Consider the following 19,935-nt stretch of genomic DNA (forward strand, 5'->3'; position numbering starts at 1 on the left):
TTCATTACAATTACAAGCACTTATTTGAAAGAAAAATAAAAATATTTTGTTAAGTTTGGAGAGATGGAAAATTCCCACAGGATGATGGTGTCACAATGATGTGAATGGGCTTCCTGCTGCTGACCTACCCTGGAATGGCTGTATTTTACTATAAACCATCCCAAATGCTTTGTGTATTATGACTAAGTCTCTTCGTTGTTTGAAGTTTAGAAGTTTACATATTTATTTGATTTTCTCAAAACAGAGCACACCTTGAGCACCTCGCTCAACTTTCTCCCGGCTGTATTTGTGGCATCGATGTGATTAGCAGTGGAAGGGGTCGTTACTGTTATTTTTCATCCTTTCCAACTGCAGTGCCTCACATGTGCCTTTTCTGAATTTCATCTTTCCGTGATCACAGGTCTGACTTACCCATGGTCATTTTATTCTTTCTTACCAAGTCTTTTTTTTTTAAGATTTATTTATTTTTATACAAGAACTGGGGTACAGGCCAGAGGCGCGGGATGGTGAAAGGATTCACCAGAGACAGAGTGGGGAACAGAACAGGCAGACTGACTGAAATGCACTGCTGAGGGGAGCAGCGGGTGAGACAGGAGAGGTCTGTGGCACATTGTGGGATTCTCACTGGCCGGCCGGGATAGAACCCGCACTGTCGAGGCTGCGGACAGCTTCACAGCATGGTTCTCAACCCGCTGCACCACTGGGGAGGCCATCTTCCCAAGTCTTAATGTAGTCCAGGTTTTGAGGACTAGTGGAATTCTCAAAGTGGATTTGCACATAGAGCACTGTTGGAAAAGTCATGACGCATTTTTGCTTGAAAAACAGAAAGAATATGTCATGACTTTTCTGACAACCCAACCGTTGGGTCTTCAATATTTTTCCAGGAAAACCTAAGGAGCTTTTGCAATTTAATCACATTGAGACCACTAGTAAAATGAGCTCTTTCTAACACCTGCATATCGTCAGTCGTTTGTCCTAATTTCCTCAAATGCTATTAGATTATATGTGCCAATTTTCTGAAACCTGAATGTAATGTTTTTACCTTTGCAAATTTCACCCTTTAATATAACATTTAAAGGGAGAACACTAAAAAAATGTGGGAACACTTAAAAAAACAAAGATATAAGCACTGCCTGATGAATGCCTCCAAGCACATACATGTGCATTTCCTAGTTTTCTCAGAAAATGTGCGCTAGGACAAGGTGGGTGCTGTGACTCCCTTGTATAGATGAAGAGGTCACCTAGCATGTTCCAGCAGACAGAAGGAGCTTATGCCTTTCTGTCACATGAAGGCTGCCAGGCAAAGCGCCGTGGGCCAGACAGCACCTCCCTGGCGCCCACTGACCTGGTCGGACACATTGTACCAGTCGTAATCGAAAGAATGGACAAGCTTGCTCTGAGAAAACGATAAGATGAACAGGTTGTAGCAGGCTCGAGAGGTGTAAAGCAGGATGACAGTCACACCGATGGCAGTCACTTGACACACGGAGGATCCCTGGAAAAGCAGGAGCCGTCAGGGTGCATCCATTCAGGGCCCAGGACACCAGCCTCCTCCCAGAGCACCAACTTACTCATCCCGGGAACTCTGCAAGTGCTTGAGCCAGTGCAATCTCATCAAGCCTCATGTGGGAACCCCCACCCGCTGCCAACCTCAGCTCATTCCACATTCAAATGATTGTCATAGAGACGATTTAAATCCTGATACTTGATTTGCAGATGACTTTAATGGGATTAAAATGTGGGCCATTTGCCTACAGCATAGGTTTGATACAACAAGAAAGGTGGCTTATTAAGTGCCACTGCCTAGGTCGAAGAGGATGTTCAGCTATGAGCAGAGCACCTGGCCTCTGTCCTGGGGACAACCAATCCATCTCACAGGGCGACCCCTAGGAAGGCTGTGCTCTGACTGTCTGGACAGTGAGCACTTGCTTCCTCAAAACCCAAAACCTTGTAGGCTGGGAGTAATGGCGTCCTAATGTGACTCAGGGTTTGTAATTATGTGCAAATAGTGATTTGTGCCCTGATATATAACGCCATTAATTTCCAGTCAAAGGAGACCTACTTAGACAGGCAGTTCACACAATGTAAAAGTTAAACATTTTTGAGTTTTGCCTTTGGAAGTCACTAGCTAAATCCAAGATATGATTTTATTTTGCCAGTAGTGGTTTGTTAGCTTGTTTGCAAGGGGGTATCTCAAGTGGTATTCTGACTATAAAAATTTAACCCCTCCCTTTAATGCCACAAAATCTGTTTTTAAAAGTCTTGTGTAGCCCTACAAGGCACACAATAGAAAGTTAAAGCAAAATCTAATCTAAAATTCATCAAAATTTATAAATGAAAAAAAGGTCTCTGCAGCACTACCTTCAGAGATTGTGCAGGAGTGCAGTAAAATCACAGAACACCCCGAGGAAGGCTCTGTTTTTTTGAAGTTAGAGGCACAAATTTTAATCTGTTCACTACTGAAGACAAAATATTGTGGGAGACAGGCCAATGATAGAGCCAGATGGGCCACATGGTAAAGAAAGGGTGTGCCGAAGACACACGGTCACTGGGTTTCTGAAGCAAAATTGCTACAGGAATCTACTCCACTGCTTTAGAAGCAAGCAAGCCAAGGCTCAGAGATGTGACAGCGGGGTGGGGACCCACAGCCAGGGAGAACCTGGGGCATCTGCCCCCAGCCTCCATACTGCACTGGGCTTCCCAATGAAGGGAGAATTTGGGATCAAGTTGATGAGGGGCACGTGGCACCTTAGCTCCAGATGGCATATCTGCCCTTGTCATCACTCCTAGGAAAGGAAAGGAGAAAGAAGATTCTAGGATGTGAAACATAGCAATGAAAAAAAAAGAGGGTTCAGGGGCTTGCCTCACATCCCATTCAGGCCTGTGGTCCTGAACCCCAGAAGGAAGCCCTTTTGTGGCACAGCCCACCCGGGAGTGAGCTGAATCTGTCTCCAGGGCAGCATGACAGGGTGCAGTAGGCAGACTGCCAGGCTCCATCCTGGGCCTGTACCTCCTAAACCGTGATCTCAGGCATGCTCCCAGCCACCTTGTGCCTCAGTTTCCTTAGTGAGGAGAATACCTGTGAGGATCATGACGCTTACAAAAGTGCCTGAGTAGAGTGAACATTAGAGATCTGTTTCTGTTACTATCACCAGCACTAATATCTCGTTCGTCCTATGTCAGTCTCTAAAAGCCATGTATAAAGCCAGAGACATCACTCACTCAGTGAGGCCACACCACCTGGGGTGGAATCGTCCACATACAAAGTTGGGTGGACTCCATGCCTGTTTTGGCCACCACAGCCTGGCTAATCATTTGTAGGAGGTCAGGTGTGAAAGGTATTGGTTGAGTTCTGTTGGCAAACAAGGAAACTGTTTTTAGAAAAGTATAATGGAGTATGAGCACATTTCCACCTTACCTTAGACTCCAAGTAGATGTTGGCTAAGGACATCTTAGAGATTTTGTACAGACAGATGGACAGAGAGACGGCGCACAGCACGAAGAGCGTGTCATTAATGGCCACTCGCACGGAGACAATAACTTTCCTCTCCCAAGTCCCTGTCTTCACCAATACTGCACAGGTTAAATTCACCAGCAGGAAAACCAGACTGATGAAGAGTGAGGCCAGGTAGAGGGGCAGCCTGGAAAAGACAAGAGGGAAATTGAAGGCACCGTTCCCTATATGGCGGCTGGCACAACCTCTAGACATTGGCTGCCCATTTCGGTGTCGATCTAGAATGAAATGGGATATTGTCTAGTTAACTGTGCAAAGCAAAACATGCACCAAAGTTAAACACTTAAAAAGCATGGCCTTTTGGAGTGGTAGTTCCTGGACTCAAATTACAAACGGACTGCAGATTGTACTCAGGAAGGTTCTGTACCTCCCTTTTCCTGTTGCTGGGAGGTTTGTGAGGACTGAGTGAGACTGTGTCCCTGATAGGGGAAGCACCTCACTGCTCCCAGGGACAAGCTAAGCATGAGGCACACAGGCTGGAGAAGCAGCTGCTTCTCAGAGCACGAGGAATTCTACACTCTATGAACGTGAGCGAAATCAAACTGCTTGAGCCTTAGTGTCATCTGGAAATACAATAAACAATATCTACCTTTCAGTTTGCTTTTCAGGATTGAGATAAATTAGGAAAAGGTTTTATCCTAAAAAAATCACTGATGAAGTGGGCATGTTGGGGACATTCACTTTTACCTGGGGACACTTGCTACGGGGTGCAGTGGTCTGCTGTGACTTGCTGAATGGACGCAAGCTGAGTCGCTGGCCATTTTTAACATGTGGTCTTTCTGAGCTACACACTTCCTAAGGGACTGTGTACAGTCTACACAAAGATTTCTTAGATTTACTAAAACTGAAATCATCAGCCTTGAATTCTTTTTCAGGACTGCCCCATCACGTCGATTTCAGGTAGATATCACTCAGTCCTCAACATGCAAATAAGGAACAGACCACTCAGCTCAAAAATAAAACGGCTTAGGGCCTCCCTGGTGTCGCAGGTGGTTGAGCAATGCACTGTGAAGCTGTCCACAGCCTCTGCAGGGCAGGTTCAATCCCGGCCGGCTGGTGAGAATCCCACATGGCGAGGCAGACCTCTCCTGTCTCGCCCGCTGCTCCCCTCACCAGTGTATTTCATCAGTCTGCCTGTTCTGTTCCCTGCTCTGTCTCTGGTGAATCCTCTCACCCTCCCACGCATCTGTATCCTGGTTCTTGTATAAAAATAAATAAATCTTTAAAAAAAAAAAAAAAAGCCTATGTTAACTCTTCTTGCAAGTCCCAAAACAGAAAACCATCAACAAAAGGTAGCTCTGAAGCTAGAGATGACAAGGGAGTCTTCAAAATCCATCAAAGATGGGGACATGGCATGTGGAGTCCAGTCCCAGCTCCAGACACTGCAACTGACAGGGCATGTGTCGGGGGCAGGGGAGGGGCAATGGTGCAGCTGTGGCTTTATTTCCTGCCCTCATATCAGGTTATATAATAAATCCTGACGGCATAGTTAATTTGAATGGGATTTTATGTCTTGCAATTAATAATTTACTATCCACTGGCAAAGTCTGTCACACAATTTTCAGAACCCACATTCTACCAAAGGAACATTGCTACCTCAGTCCTCAATTTCATGTCTTGGCTTAAAGGCGCTGTGATTTTGCAGATTCTGAAACCATAGAGCTCCTCTTTGAATCCGTGTTCTACCCCCACTCAATCGGTTATCAGATTCAGCCCATTCTTTACCCCCTCCAGTTTCCTGCCGGGGCCCTCTCCTATCACCGCCACTCCCACACACCTTCTGGCCAGAAACCACTGTGTGTCCGAATTCATCCCCGCCCTAAGCCCCTACTCCCTTATACTCTGGAGCCAGACCACTCTGTGGGCACCCCACATGCTAATGAAGTCAGTCTATGCACTGTCCCTCAAACCCGTCTTGTGTGCCCCCCAACTCCCTGTCTTTATGCAAGCTGGTCATTCTGCTTTCTCAAACCTCCCTGCCCCCTGGATTTCTTCTGATCAAATCCTACTCTCTGAGCCTATAGGACCACTTGCTGAGCAAAAACCTGATACTGTCTGAAAGAAACAGAAGGTGTGTGAGATGTGAAACAATGGAAAAGTTACTTATGATTGAACATGAAAATAAGAGGTCAGAAAGCAAAATTGGAAATGCAATCAGGTATCAGATTTGTCTTGGAAAATGTCTATGAAAACCTACAGTGAATTACGTCCTTTTATTTCCTTAGGGTTGGGGGGTAAGGGGAGAGTTCACAGACATGTCTTCTTTCTTTCCATATGTCAAAATCCACATATTTGCTGTCTTTTTCTATTTTATCACCTTCCCAATGAGCTTCTGTAATATTTATAATGAAAAGAAAAATAACTTGCAAGACATAACCTTTCCCCTTGGCCTGAAGTTCTGGAATTAAGAGGGAGATTTGGAGATAGAGAATTTTAAAAGGGAAGGCGGGGGGCGGGGGGAGGAGACCGTATCACAAGAGTGTGTTTCCGTGGGAAAAACATTTTGTACATTGACCAAAAAACACTTTCAAAACAAACCACAGGGTTACAATAACCAGCTGATAGGGAGAAAAAGACCAAAAACAAGAAAGTAAGTGTGACCGCACATCTGAGCAGAACACCTTGCTGCATGACCAGAAGCAGCAGCTTCTGGCTGGTCAGTCAGCGCAGAGGAGACACACTCTCGTGACCCTGTTGGCCTCAAGCAGGACATGCTGGAACCAGGACAGGAAGTGCAGGCCAGTGCTGCCAGCAAATCCAGTATTTGACCACCTCCCACCAAGACAGGAGAGTTGGGACTGTGAAGCCAATTTAAATTTCTCCCCCAGTAGCCTAGATTTCTTATAGAAAGGGAAAAGCAAAATCTGGCTCACATTTTTTATTTATTAAAAAAAAAATCAAAGATTTATTTCTAAACAAGGTATATACGCTGCAGACCCAGCAAGTGGTGACTCAGAGAGCTGATTCTTCATGCAATGGGTAAGATGCTTACAGCCCCTCACTTAGCAATGTTAAAAAAAGAGCGGGCGGGCAAAATGGAGCCGTTTATGCCTAGCCCCACCAAGACTTAACCTACTGTGGTTTTACCCTCTCCCAAAAGTGAGATTTTAAACTAATCAACCTGGAATTTTCTGGTCCACACTCATAAGGTAATCTGCATAAAAATCCTCCTACTCCCCTTACCCAAGGAAAGGTGACGGCCTGAAATCTTTCTTCTCTTGTCCCATCATCTTTTCCAGCTATAAAAACCTTCCATTTTGTACAACTTTTTGTGACTCCTTTCTACTTGCTAGAGGGAATGCTGCCTGATTCATAACCATTTAATAAAGTCAAACAGGGGCCTCCCTGGTGGCGCAAGAGGTTGAGCACAGCACTATGAAGCAATCCCAGCCACAGCAGCACGAGTTTGACCTGTCGGCCAGGGAGCTACCCACATGGCACAGCAGACCTCTCCTGGCTCGCTCGCTGTGTCCATCTACAGTGTATTTCAGTAGATCTGCCTGTTCTACTTCCTACTCTGTTTCTGGTGAATCCTCTGACCCCCACACCTCTGGCCTATAGCGCAGTTCTTGTATGCATAAATAAAATCGTTAAAATATAAAATAAATCAGAGCATTAAAATTAACTCAGTTTGATTTTGTTTTTTCAAAACAAGCAGCAGGTCTGCTTGGGGCAGCTCACAGTGATGTGCAATTCCCACCCCTGGAGAAACAGGCCTCACATGTGAGCCTTTTACTTACCATCAGAGATAGAAGCACCCTGGGGTGCAGACTTACCGGTACTTGAGTAATTCTGGAGAGTATTTTGACTTGGCTTTGAAAATCACCTGCAATGACAGAAAAACATGGTGGTTGGAGACACGATCTGCTGATATCTGATTTCCCTTTCAACTGATTTCCCTTTCCCTTCATACCCAAGAGTTGGGACAGTTTTTGAAACTGAGATGTCTGCTTTGTGAGAAAGTTTAAGCTAAACATGTTTTAGGCTGTACATACCATTTTCAAAGTAATAAAGTAAAATTCAAAATCCACAAGCAGCTATAAACCAGAGACACACTGTGGGGGGAGCGGTGGAGAGGGGAGGAGGGATTAGGGTCAAAATAAGGGGGGTGGGAATTGTATGGGGAATATAACCAAGATGAAAATGCATACATTGTGCAAAAATGAAAAATGATGTAAAAAATATATTTAAAAAATAGAAATAAAATAAAATGCAAAAAAAAAAAAAAAAAAAAGGAAAGGTTTGACTTGTTCACCACCGCCAAGTACTTGTCTTATTTGAAGATTTCAATGTGCGCAGCAGCAGGCCACCCTCACGCTGCATTAGCATTTCCCAAGGAACCCAGTTTACGCAGGGGGAGCACAAGGGAGTATAAGGGAACGCTACACTTAAAATGTCTCCGCTACAGAAGTGTCAAGCCCCTTCATTTCCTATAGGAGAAAAACTGCATGCTGGGATTACTCCAGCTCATTAGCAGCCTGCACAACTGCTAACGTGTCCACACAGGCCGAAGCAGCACAGCAGTAGCCTCTGGCCCAGGGGAGCCTTTGAGAAGGTGAAGAGGAGAGGACAAAGTAGGTGTCAGTTCAAGCTCCAGCCCCAAAAGACATGGCTGCTAGGTCCAGTGTGTTCATGGGAGCTTCTCCAGGACCTGGGCTAGAGGGTAGGGGGCGGGGGGTGGGGGTGGGGGGACAACAGCAGTACCCTGCCCTGGTGTTGGGGCTGGGAGCAGCACTGGGAAAAGGAAAGGGGTCTAGCAGCATGAAGAAGAGGGGGTATGTTCCCAGAGAAACCTGGTATCAGAAGCCATGTGTTGCCTGCTTCCAAGCAAGCCTTCTGCACGGCATTCCTGGTGCAATGAGCTTCAAGGTCCTCTTCACCCACCGCCACCCCCAACTCCCTTCACTCACCCCGCCCAGGCACACACACTGTCTCCCTCCTCTCAGCTCACTTTGCACGGACTGCTCTCAGCCCCTGCAAGTCCCTGTGGGCAGGAGCACACTGCCTGACTCGGAGCCAAGGACAAAAGGAGAACAGAATGGAGAGTGAGAAGGGGTTTCTGGAGGGAGGGAGGAGGGACAGGAAACCCGGGACCTGTGGGGACACCAAGGGATGAGACACGTTGCCCCTTGACTGAGGAGGAAGCAGCAGTGAGAAATCACCTTGCTGGCAGGATATCTGCAAGTAACCACAGGAAACCCTTCAGTGGATCCCAAAGGCCCGGCCAAGGTGGCTGATGCAGATCACACAGGGGCAGATGACATGACATCCCACATGACTCTATGGGCCAATTCCCAGAAGACGTGTGCAGTAGAAACCATTTCCCTTTGAGGGCCTCTTAAAGATGTTCTTCTGAGGCGCTTAGGTGCTCATTCTTGGACTTAATGTGTGCAGGAGAATATCCTGCGGAACTAATAAAGATGCAAGCCCCCTCCCAAGTGCCAACCTTTGGGACCAGGCTGGCCCAGAAATCTTCATTTTAATCAGCTCCTTGCCTCAATAATTCTGAGCACCTCTTGAGAAATAGTGTCCTAGAGGGAAGAAGCCGTCTGACCTAAAATTCTTGAATAACTCTGCAATCATTAATCTAAAACATACAGAAATAAGCGATGACAATATCTGCATGACACCGAAAGAGTCAGAGTGAGGCATAAAACCAGAGGCCGGGTACCCACAGTGCTGTGACAGTTTGAATGCACAGAATCTGGATCTGGGGGAGACAGGAATTACAGCTGTGCCTACAGTTTTTATTATCAACAAATCCACCTGCCCCCATTAAAATTTTTTTCACAAGATGAGCATTCCAAAATTATGGAAGAATTATTTGGTTTCTGGATGCATTTTGTCTCTGTCCTACATCCTTTCTGGAAGGAGATAAGATTTCAATCATAAGTTAGTTAAAATTGCTGCTAACAGCACAAATAGATGGCACAAGTCCAATCCCTTGCTTTGAAGGGTGCTGGGTACAGCTTTATCTGACAACCTTCCATGGGATTTAGGTAAGTCGCAATACCTTTGGTATTTCTCCCTGGTCCATAAGGAGAGCTATTCCAACTAAGCAACCTCTCTTGAGCCCTTACACAGTGTAGGTGGGGACATAAACCGGTACAGCCATTTTGGAAAACCATTTGGACTTACCTTAGAAAATGAAAAATGGAGGGGCCTCCCTGGTGGTGCAGGGGTTAAGTCTCAGCACTGTCAAGCTATCACCAGCCACTGTGGCCTGAGTTCGATCCCTGGCCAGGAAGCTAACCCACACGGTGCAGCAGACCTCTCCTGTCTCACCCGCTGCTCCCCTCAGCAGTGTATTTCAGTGTATCCACCTGTTCTACTCCCCACTCTCTCTGGTGAATCCTCTCACCCCCTGTACCTTTGGCCTATACTCCAGTTCTTGTATACATAAATAAAATAAATCTTTAAAAAAAAATCTAAAAAGGAAACTACCAAATGACCCAGTAATCCCACTCTTTGGTATTTAGTGAAAAAATAGGAAACCTAAATCTTCAAAAAAAAAAAAAAAAAAAAGAATAGGAAACCATCCACCTCCAAAAGTATGTGCTCCACAAGGTTTACTGCAGGATTGTTTACTTTAGCAAGGACACGGAAGTGAGTGAAGTGCCCACTGGCATAACTACACGGGGAAGATGGGTCTATCCACACAAGGGAATGCTGTTCAGCTACAAGAGGAACTGTCATCATTCACTGCAAAATGGAAGGAGCTTGTGGAAATTATGAGCAGTAAATAAGTCAGAAAGATAAAGATAAATACCGCACATTTTCATAAATGAGTAAAATGATGAATCATAGTAGATGAATTGACAAAGCAAAATAATTACAAGCTAGACATGCATAAGCAAAGTGTGGTTTCTGAGGTTAAGAGGGAGGGGAAGGGTCAGAGAGGTTTAAGGGAAGGTGGAGGGGGAAAAAACACTTCTTGTAGTAAAGGTTACAGGTTATGCCACTCGTACAAAAAAAACAAAATAGCCAAAAAATAGCCTCTCTGAGGAACAACCAATAATAGATTGATACATGATTCCAAAGTTCTGTGACAAAATACTGATTCATAATAAGGTAATAACGCTCAGAAAGCGCTCTTCTGTGACACAGTTCTGGGGGGTGTTGCTTTTAATAACTAAGAAAATTCTTCACCAATAGCAAAATGAAAAGAAACTATGCTATTTTAAAAAAGCATTTGACCTTGTTAAGGCTATTAGTTGATATCGTTTTAAGATTTAGCTATGCTGGGAGGGGTGGGGAAGGAGCTTCCAAAGAGGCAGGTAGCCTCAGCATATGTCGCTGGGTTTACTCTTGCTCACCATGGCCTGCAGAAGAGCTCAGCCACCACCCACAGGTCACTCCATGGGTGGAGTGACCCTCTTAACCCCCTGCTGGGCACAACTAGGTGGTCCTTTCCTATGGATTCAGCTCTATGCAAGGTACTGTCAGGAATCAAAAGAAAAATATGAACAACCCACCTTCAATAGGCTGATAGTCCTATTGCAGACTTAAGATTCAGAGAGACAAGACCACAGAGAAGTTGCAAACCAGAAAGGTTCTGGCTCCAAACTGGTGGGGGCACAGGTAGCTGATTCACCAGCCGTGGGCTCAGCCGCACAGTGCCCGTTCTTCTCTCCTGCCCTGTCCTGCATGTCCAGCTCCTAGACCCAGATGGAAGGCAGGAGTATGGGTGGACCGGGGTCAACTCAAGGTCAACTGGACCCCAGCTCACTCCCACCACTTGGCTAGTGCTTGGCCTTCTGGGCTGGGATCTGCAGCATGCTATTCCCAGCCAGGAGCTGCAAAAGCAGCGACATGCGGTTCCACCTGGAAGTGCAGGCTACCTACTCACTATCATCCTTTATGAAAAAGAAATACTTCCCCCCATCACCCTTGGCCCCCTGCAGCTCAATCCTCACATGTTCAATGGAGGAATAGAGTCAACAGTCAGCTGTGGCAATGGGAGTGGCAATGTTAGTGTGCAGACTGAGGGGCTCCCTGGGCCCCCCAAACTTATATGCTCTAAAGGGCTTCTGCCATCTGCTGCATAAAGACAAAGCATACTCTCAGTGCAAAAGAACTTCAATAGGATTAGTGTGCCTAGAGAGAGAAGAGAAAAAAGGATAATAGTTTCCCAATAAAACACCAAGTTACCCATCCTCTTGTGGGCAAATGCCCAGCCAAACAGGGCTGGCCTGAAGCAGGGTTGCTAAGGCCTGAAAACTTGTCACAAATCCAAGGCACCTTCTGGCAGGGAAGTACAGGAAAGGGACAGAAGGAGCCAGGCAAGTCTGGGATGAAAGGAGAAAAATCAAAGTACAAATCAAGGTAGCAACTGCTATTGCCAGCCTCCCCACTTGCCTCTCACCCACGTTTCTCTTCCAAGTGTCTCTGCATGTCTCAGCTTCATACGTCTCTCAGGCCCCTAGCACAAGTCCAAAGCGGAGAAACCAGCATGCCCTTTGCTTCCAGGTGCCTCCTCCAGTCTCTCCAAGTCTCCTGTAGCTTCTCCTGGCTGCTCTGCTCCACCCTTCATTAGGTGGGGCAGGAAGCATGGAACCTCCCCGTTTTATGGAGATTCTTCTATAACAACCCCTTTCTGTAACAGCAGGACAGCCTGAACCCAAGAACACCCTTCTTAGAATGCCCTGCCCTGGAATAGACAGGATCCCAGTCATAGCTGTCAAACATTTGATCCAGTATTAGAGCTTTATAAACATGCATATGCCTTGTCCCAAAATTCCACTTACAAGAATTTTCAAGTGGAAGGCGGGTCTTCTCAAGGTGTTCCCACAGAATTGGGAATTAATAACTGTTACTGGAATTAAATGCCATGTGATTCGATTTAGTAACTGCTCGGCTAAACAGCTCACTCCCTACCCCTGCAGGCATTTCCAGAACCTCTTCTGTAAACCTTCAAGGGAAACAGGGTATGCCGCAGTTTCCCAAACCTATTTGGAGGCTTAAGGTGTTCTTAATGAGTGTTTCAGGGAACAAAATTGGGAACCACTGCCCTGTGGCCCTAAGCATGGATGGCATATCTCCTGCAGTCTTAATAACAGTAACAACAATAATTAATGCACAATAATAACAACCACAATAAGAAGCAATGACAACTTTAACATGATGCTCAGTCATGGCTTCCATGAATATGGACAGAAATCAAGCAGCTGAGAACAGGTTAAACATTCTACCCCAAAGGGGACATAAAGCTCTATCCCACCCCAACCTCCTACAGGGACTCATGCAGCCTCTCAAAAGTCAAAAGTCATTTCATCATTGGCCCCCCACCTGGTGTCAGAAGGGGTTAAGATGCAGCACTATGAAGCTATCCACAGCCACTGCAGCACGAGTTCGATCCCCGGCCAGGAAGGTGACCCACATGGCACAGCAGACCTCTGCTGACTCACCTGCTGCTCCCTCAGCAGTGTATTTCAGTAGATCTGCCTATTCTGCTCCCCACTCTGTCTTTGGTGAATCCTCTCACCCACTGTATCCCTGGCCTACACCCCAGTTCTTGCATGCATAAATAAATCTTTTAAAAAATAATTTCATCATTAAGTCCAGATCCCTGTCTGAGGTGAAAAAGTCACCGCCAGCTAAGGGTACAATCAGATATTAAATAGATCATTTCAACCTTCCAGGCTAAAAGCAAAGGTGATAAAATAATTAAAATAAAACTTCTTGGGGGGCCTCCCCGGTGGCGCAGCGGTTGAGCGCCGGGTTGCGAGGCTGCCCACAGCCTCTGCGGCGCCAGTTCCATCCCGGGCTGCTCCCCGGCCACCGGAGGAGGGTCCCACATAGCGCGCAGACCTCTCCTGCCGCCCGCTGCTCCCCTCAGCAGTGTGCTTCGGTCCTTCTGCCTGCTCTGCTCCCCGCTCTGGCTCTGGTGAATTCCCTCACCCTCCCGCGCTTCTGACTGTACCCAGTGCTTGTATAAATAAATAAATAAATCTTTTTAAAAAAAATAAATTAATTAAAAAAAAAAGTCTTGGCCATGATCTATAAAAGCTCTACCCACCCTGTATCATCAGTGCCAATTAAATGCCTTGATATCAACTGGGCCTATTCAAGCCATGCTTAGGAACCTTCCTTGCCCCCAAGCCAGTTAATCTTTAACCTCAACTTCCTTAAAGCTGTATTTAAATTCCTAGCATTTTAAGCTGCAACTCCTGACATGTATATCAATATAGATATATAAATTGATTTGTATAAAATACAAAACTTAATATTTACATAACACTGTTTTTTAAATCTCATGAAGAGTCTGGACTAAGTTTAAAAAGAATAAATCCAAACTCTCCTACACACCCCACCCCACTCTATGCTCCCAGAGACTTCATTCAAGATTGACTATGCCCAGAACTAGAGCTCAACCTCCCAGGCCAACTCCTGCCCTCGGGCCTGCTGGTGACCTCTTATCTCACTGCCCATCTCCTATCGGCTCCCACAGACCTCAGCAGCAACTCTGCTGGGAGGAGGAGAGGCCTCCAGAACAGGAACAGGCAGATTAATCACTCCTATGTGTCATGGTGCTACTGACAGCCGAGGTTCTATCCACTGAGGGCAAAATCAGGCCTACAGACCCAGAGAGCAGGAAGACCAGGACCATGTGAGTGAAGATCAAATGAGGTCAGATAAAAACTCAAATTGTCCTCACATTCAAATTAGTGTTCACATCGTATTAACTGGCACTGAGCATTTCATCTAGACTGAAGAATTACAAAATTGAGGAACTAGGCAGAGACACACCAGTGGTTTGAGGAAGGTGGAGGTGTGAGGTGATATAAGGAGTAAAGAGGTATGGGAAGATGTGAGGTGATGTGAGGTGTACAGAGCTGTGGGGAGGTATGGGATGGTGTGCTCTGGAGTGGAGAGGTATGGGGGAGGTGTAGGGAGGTGTAAGGAGGTACAATGTGGTCTTGTCGGGGTGTGAGGAAATTTGAGAAGGCAGGGAGAGGAGGTGGCCAGAGGGAAGCAGTGAAGCCCTGGGGACCGCAGTACAGGCAAGAGTGAGACTGGGCTGGACGCGAGTCAGGACTGTGCACCTCCCTGGGTGAGAGAACACAGAAGGCTTTCAGCAGAGTTAATGCAATTAGAAATCAGATCTGTGCTTTGAGAGGGGGGCAGGGCCTGGACTATGATTGAGAGAGAAAGTAAAAATGAAGGTATATGTTTAAAGCAGATCAAAATTCCAGAACACAGATGAGTGGGTGTCTAAGTCTGAGAGACTGGGGAGAATGGGGAAGGGATGCTATTGGCCACAGGGTTTCTTTTGGGTACATAAAAATGCTCTAAAGTGGATAGTGGGCCCCCCTTGTGGCGCAAGGGTTAAGCATAGCACTGTGAAGCTATCTGCAGCCACTGCAGCACGAGTTCAATCCCTGAGTTTGATCCCTGGCTGGCCAGGGAACTAGCCACATGGCGCAGCAGACCTCTCCTGTCTGGCCTGCTGCTCCCCTCAGCAGTGTATTTCAGTCAATCTGCCTGTTCTGCTCCCCACTCTGTCTCTGGTGAATCCTCCTGCCCTGCACACTATTTCTCTGGCCTGTACCCCAGCTCTTGTATACATAAATATATAAATCTTTAAAAAAATAAAGTGAATAGTGATGACAGCTGCACAACTCAGTGAATATAGTTCACTCTTGATGGAGAATTGTCTGGAACATGAATTACATCTCAATCAACAGAAAGGAATAGTGAGGACCACAGAAGTGGCCCCGGCAGTCAGAGCAGCATGGGGCATCAAGACCTCAGAAACCATGAGAGAGATCGGGTCGGGGGGACAGTCAGGGTGTCCAAGCTGCCAGAAGGGTAGACAGAATGACCGCAGCGACTGGCCACCTGCTCTGGCAAATTGGGAAGGGCCCTGGAGGAGGGAAACAGGCAGGAGAAAGTGGGAGCTGTGAGTCAACTGTAGAACTTAAGCTACCTCTTAAAATCATGTTTGTGAAATGAAAGAGATTATTCAAGGAGACCAGGGCTGTTTTCAAGATTGAGAGACCCAAACATGACCAGGAGTCTGATGATGGCAGAGAGGAGGGAGGGAGAGTCAGAAGGGAAACTGAGGCAGAACAGAGGTCGGGGGAGGAAGCCAGGCTGGACCTCTGAAGTGAAGGCTGAATCCCAGCTGCTTTTTAGCAAACTTGATCAGGAAACAAATAAGGAGGTGTAAAAGAGGATCTGGCCTCTCTCAGCATCTACACAGTCTGTGAGCACCCCAGAGTTTTGCAGGCATTCCCTGTGTGGTGAGGGAGAGGGAGGACAGGGGAGGAGAGCTGGAGAGATAAACTGCAGCTTCCATTAGAAACTCCTTTCTCCCAATCACCCACGCCCTTAGGTCCCGGCATTTGTACTGCTTTAAAAGTCCTGCCCAGAACGAACCTCAATGACAGCCAAGCTAGGTAACTGAAGATTTAGCTCAAGTATGGGGATAACCTTGTGTGTGTCCCCGCTTCTGATTCTCATTTGACTGAGTTCCAGGTAGGCCTGGGGTAAAGTGGGAAGACACCCCCAGGTTGGTCCTCAGGAAGCTGGACTGCTTGCACTGGGTCACAGTTCTGCTCTCCCAGACAATGGGTGCAGGCCCCGAACCTGTGTTTGCCCTCAGAACCCCCTCAGTGACCCCTAGCTCTCCACCCACCCTTCAGATGACGCAGGCGGGCCCAGAGATTAGTGGATGACGTGCTTGCTTTGCCAAAAGAGCTAAGTTCTAGAAGTAACTGTTGAACTCTGCCTCCCCCCTAATAAATTACAATCCCTGAATATCACTGATTCTGTTCCCACCCTTTGAACTCCTGCCCGCCTGGTTTTTTCTTCTACTGACTCGAGTTGGCATTTGCTATCTTATAATCATTTTTCTTAATGTCATGGTGGCGGTGCTGGCAGAAACGTCCCAAGCTACTCTTTGTGGGTATGACAGTATCCCTTGTGCATTCAGTGAAACTAAACAAAAGTAATCTCTTCTGTCCCCACAGGCAGCATCTGTGACGATGAAATGAAGCACTATGCCTCCAGACTTGCCCTTTTTTCGGAATTTCTCTATGTAGCCATTTTGCTTTATAAATCACCCTCTCCCCCAAAAATAAATATTATACCTCAGCCTCCAAGCCTCCACTTTGGTGCCACCACTCCCTGAACTGCAGCCCTTTTAGAGATAAATGACAGAGTGGACGCTTCACAATGCCTCCCCACCTCACCCAACCCTTCACAGGCTGCAGCCCCAAAGCCCAGGCTGATACCTGATCTTATATACTGTGCTACTGTGCACACATTCCCCTGCCCTGCAAAGGTCATCATGACCTGAATTTGGTGTTATCATACCCAGGCAGGATTATTCTTTCACTATATGTGTATGTATTCCCAAACAACATATACTACTATCTTGCATGGTCTTTCACGTGAGTTAAACAACTGCATTAAAGCCTTCCATCCCCTTCTGCAATGTGTCTGCTCACCTAACATGGTGTGTGTGCAATGGATCAAGATTGAAACACACAGGTCTAGTTCATGCCTCCTCACCAAGGCACAGGGTTCTCCCATATACAGGTCACAACTGTGTGTCCCTCTCCAGCAGGGAGACAACTAGAGATGGTTAAGAGTGTGGATTCTGGGGCTGGGTCTTGTGGATTTGAATCCTGGCTCTACCAATAATCATCAGCTGTGTGACTTTGGAAAAGTTACCTAACCTCTCTGTGCCTCAAGTAGCTCTTATATACAATGAGACACTAGTAACCACCTCATAGATTTTTGTGCAGACCAGCTGAATACAAGTAGAGCACTCAGATAAATGCCTGCCATCTAATAGACCCTATGTGTTTATATACATCTGCTGTCCCTGCTATGATTATTAGTCCTGTAAATGTCCTCAAACCATGTTTCTGAATGTATAACGACTAAACTGTGACCATAAAAGCTTTCTTGACCATAAAAGGAATTTTCATATACAAAATGGTTAGGAACCACTGACATATTTGCTATTTGCTCTCGTGGTCCCTGTGTGTTACCCACTTCCTGATATATTGGGGAAATTATGCAAAGCCCAAGGTCCTGTCACCCTCTTAGGGTGATAGTCATGAGTCAATTGCCTCTTTTTCCACATGCTGAGCATCTCATTCACCAGAGCAAGAGATCACAGCCACCAGAGTTCCTGCAGCCAAATGCAGCATCTGTCCCGAAGAAGCACTGAGGACACCTTTCAGGGGGACCAGCATTTGAGGTCAACTCTCTAAACAACCCAAGGTGAGGGCAATGTCTCCATGTTTGAAGAGACGGTCCATATTTCTAAAGCCATGGGACCCCATGAAGGAAAAAGGAATATGCTGTCCATGTCATATAATTCTGGGGAACAGTAACCTGAAGCCAAGGTGTGCAGTCTGTGTCCCAGGCTGGCCAGGTGTCTGAGGCTCCCAAGAAGGTGACTGGGTTCCAATATTAAGGCTACACCATGTCAGCTCCTGCCTGTGAACTTGCTAAGTGTGTGGCCTTGGGAGTCCCGAGTTCTGCTCACTTCCTGGCCTTATACCTACCCTGGGAGCACAGAGCCCCCAGCACTTAGACAAGTTTCTTCTAAATGCAATCTCGGGACAACAGCGACAGTGCCTCTGCTCTGGACTTGTGTAAAGCCCAGAACCCCCTGGAAGTATTCTCAGCCTTCCTGAAAGTGCCTCTGTCATAGCCTATCTAGGTGACTGGAGAAAGAAAGACAAGCACAGAGATATACAGACAGACAGACAGGCTGACTGACTTACCCTCACAGTCAGATTGTGGACCCCATGAAGGCAGGCACCCAGCCTCACACCTCAATGGCTTCTCAATGGCTTTAGTTCATGATAAAGGGCTGCCTCGTCCCTTCCTTAAGGATTCCTGTCTGTTTTGGCTGAGTTCCTTTGCCTCCTCCATCCCTCCATGGACTCACAAGCATCTCCCTGCCCTTGCAAATGGAACTGTGTCTCCATCAAACAGTGCCCATGCCAGCTGGGCCCCCCCCAGAAGGCTCCGGGCTCATGTTGACAAAGTCCGGCCCGGCAGGCAGCCCCAAGCGGGCCAGTGACCCTAGCGAGTGAGTCTCTGTCCAAATCAACCTAACAACATTATAAATGGGAACCTGCCCTGTCTTTCTGCAGTTTCTCTGCTTTTCTCTTGTCTCTGTCACCTGAATCTGGATTCAAGGGCGCAGCTGGCTGGGGTACTGAGTTGCTCACCCCATGAACTCTCCTGACCTATCTTTGTCTTTTATCTACAAGATAAGATGATTAGTACCCTGTATCCCCACCTGGTGACACTCAGCCTTGCTTCAGAGTGGGCCCCACCTGTCTGTGGAGCAAGGAGGCCAGCAGGCCGCAGGGACAACACAGGCAGAGCAGCACAGTCCTGCCAATGTCCGCTGACTCCTTGGGGCACAGGCCATGCAGGGATGCACCTGCCCACTCACTGGTGCAGGCAGAGATTACTCACCCAGATGGGCCTCCCTGGCAGGATGCTCTCTCCAGGGCAAGAGTGGGAAGGGCTGTGGCCACAAAAGGTAACATTACTGCTATTTTGTTTCTGAACCGCTCCCGCCACAATTGCAGCTCATCATTACCAGCCCCAAATTGTGCCAAATATGCTTAAATAAGGTAACACATCAAACATGGCAGATACATTTCTCTGCAGGGGAAGTGAGGCAGGGTGTCCCCTGGCTCCATGAAGGAAGGATCCACACTGGGGGCAATCATGTCTGACACTGTACCCTGTCCTGGTGGCAGAGCACTTAAAAGCTCTGTTAGCAATGGCAACGCTTCTGCCCCTCCCCACACACAAAATAACTTTCTGCCTCAGAAGTAAGGAAAATTCTGGTTTCATGGGAACTCTGGCCCTTGCCAGGAGCAGATCGGTGTCTATTATGGGCTGTATGGCTGTGTTACCACCACCACACACACCCTCCAACAAATGATAGGTTGAAATCCTAACCCTCAGTGTGATATTAAGAAACGAGACCTTTTGAAGGCATGAGGCTGGTGCCCTCATGACTGGGATCGGTGCCCTTCTAAAAGGAATCTCAGAGAACTCTCTCTGGTCTCCAGCGACAAGAAGTCAGCAGCTACAACTTGGAAGGAGGCCCTCACCAGAAGTCAGCCGTGCCAATACCCTAATCTCGGACTTCCAGCCTCTGGAACTGTAAGAATTACATGTCTGCTCTTTAGTTCACCCAGTCTGCACTATTCTGCTAGAGCAGCCCGAATGGACAGAGACAGTATTAGGTGACGTCCTTGCTTCCTGCCCCAGACAGACTTGCTGTGGTTCCTTCCATACAGGAGGCAACGTGGAGTGAGAGAGAAACTGTCTGCTGAGAGCAAGACAACAGTCCCAACTCACCGTGGGACACCGCTGTGATAAGGGTCAAACCCCCATCTTATCAACAACAATGGAAGGAACTAAGAAAG

The 19,935-nt window shown here is 47.0% G+C and overlaps 1 protein-coding gene across 1 annotated transcript in view; it reads right to left on the minus strand.

Moving 5' to 3' along the window:
• GPR137B (G protein-coupled receptor 137B) overlaps positions 1-19,935 on the minus strand; it is a 39,020-nt gene that overhangs the window by 9,812 nt on the left and 9,273 nt on the right. Inside the window, exons 2-4 of the mRNA XM_037510384.1 lie at positions 7,291-7,340; positions 3,419-3,641; positions 1,346-1,495 (exon numbers count right to left, since the gene is read on the minus strand). Of these exons, the coding sequence (XP_037366281.1) occupies positions 1,346-1,495; positions 3,419-3,641; positions 7,291-7,340 (423 nt within the window). The remainder of the gene's footprint in view (positions 1-1,345; positions 1,496-3,418; positions 3,642-7,290; positions 7,341-19,935) is intronic.

This window comes from Talpa occidentalis, unplaced genomic scaffold, assembly GCF_014898055.3.
Source record: "Talpa occidentalis isolate TD23 unplaced genomic scaffold, MPIMG_talOcc4v2.1 talOcc4.14, whole genome shotgun sequence".
Classification (NCBI taxonomy): Eukaryota; Metazoa; Chordata; class Mammalia; order Eulipotyphla; family Talpidae; genus Talpa; species Talpa occidentalis.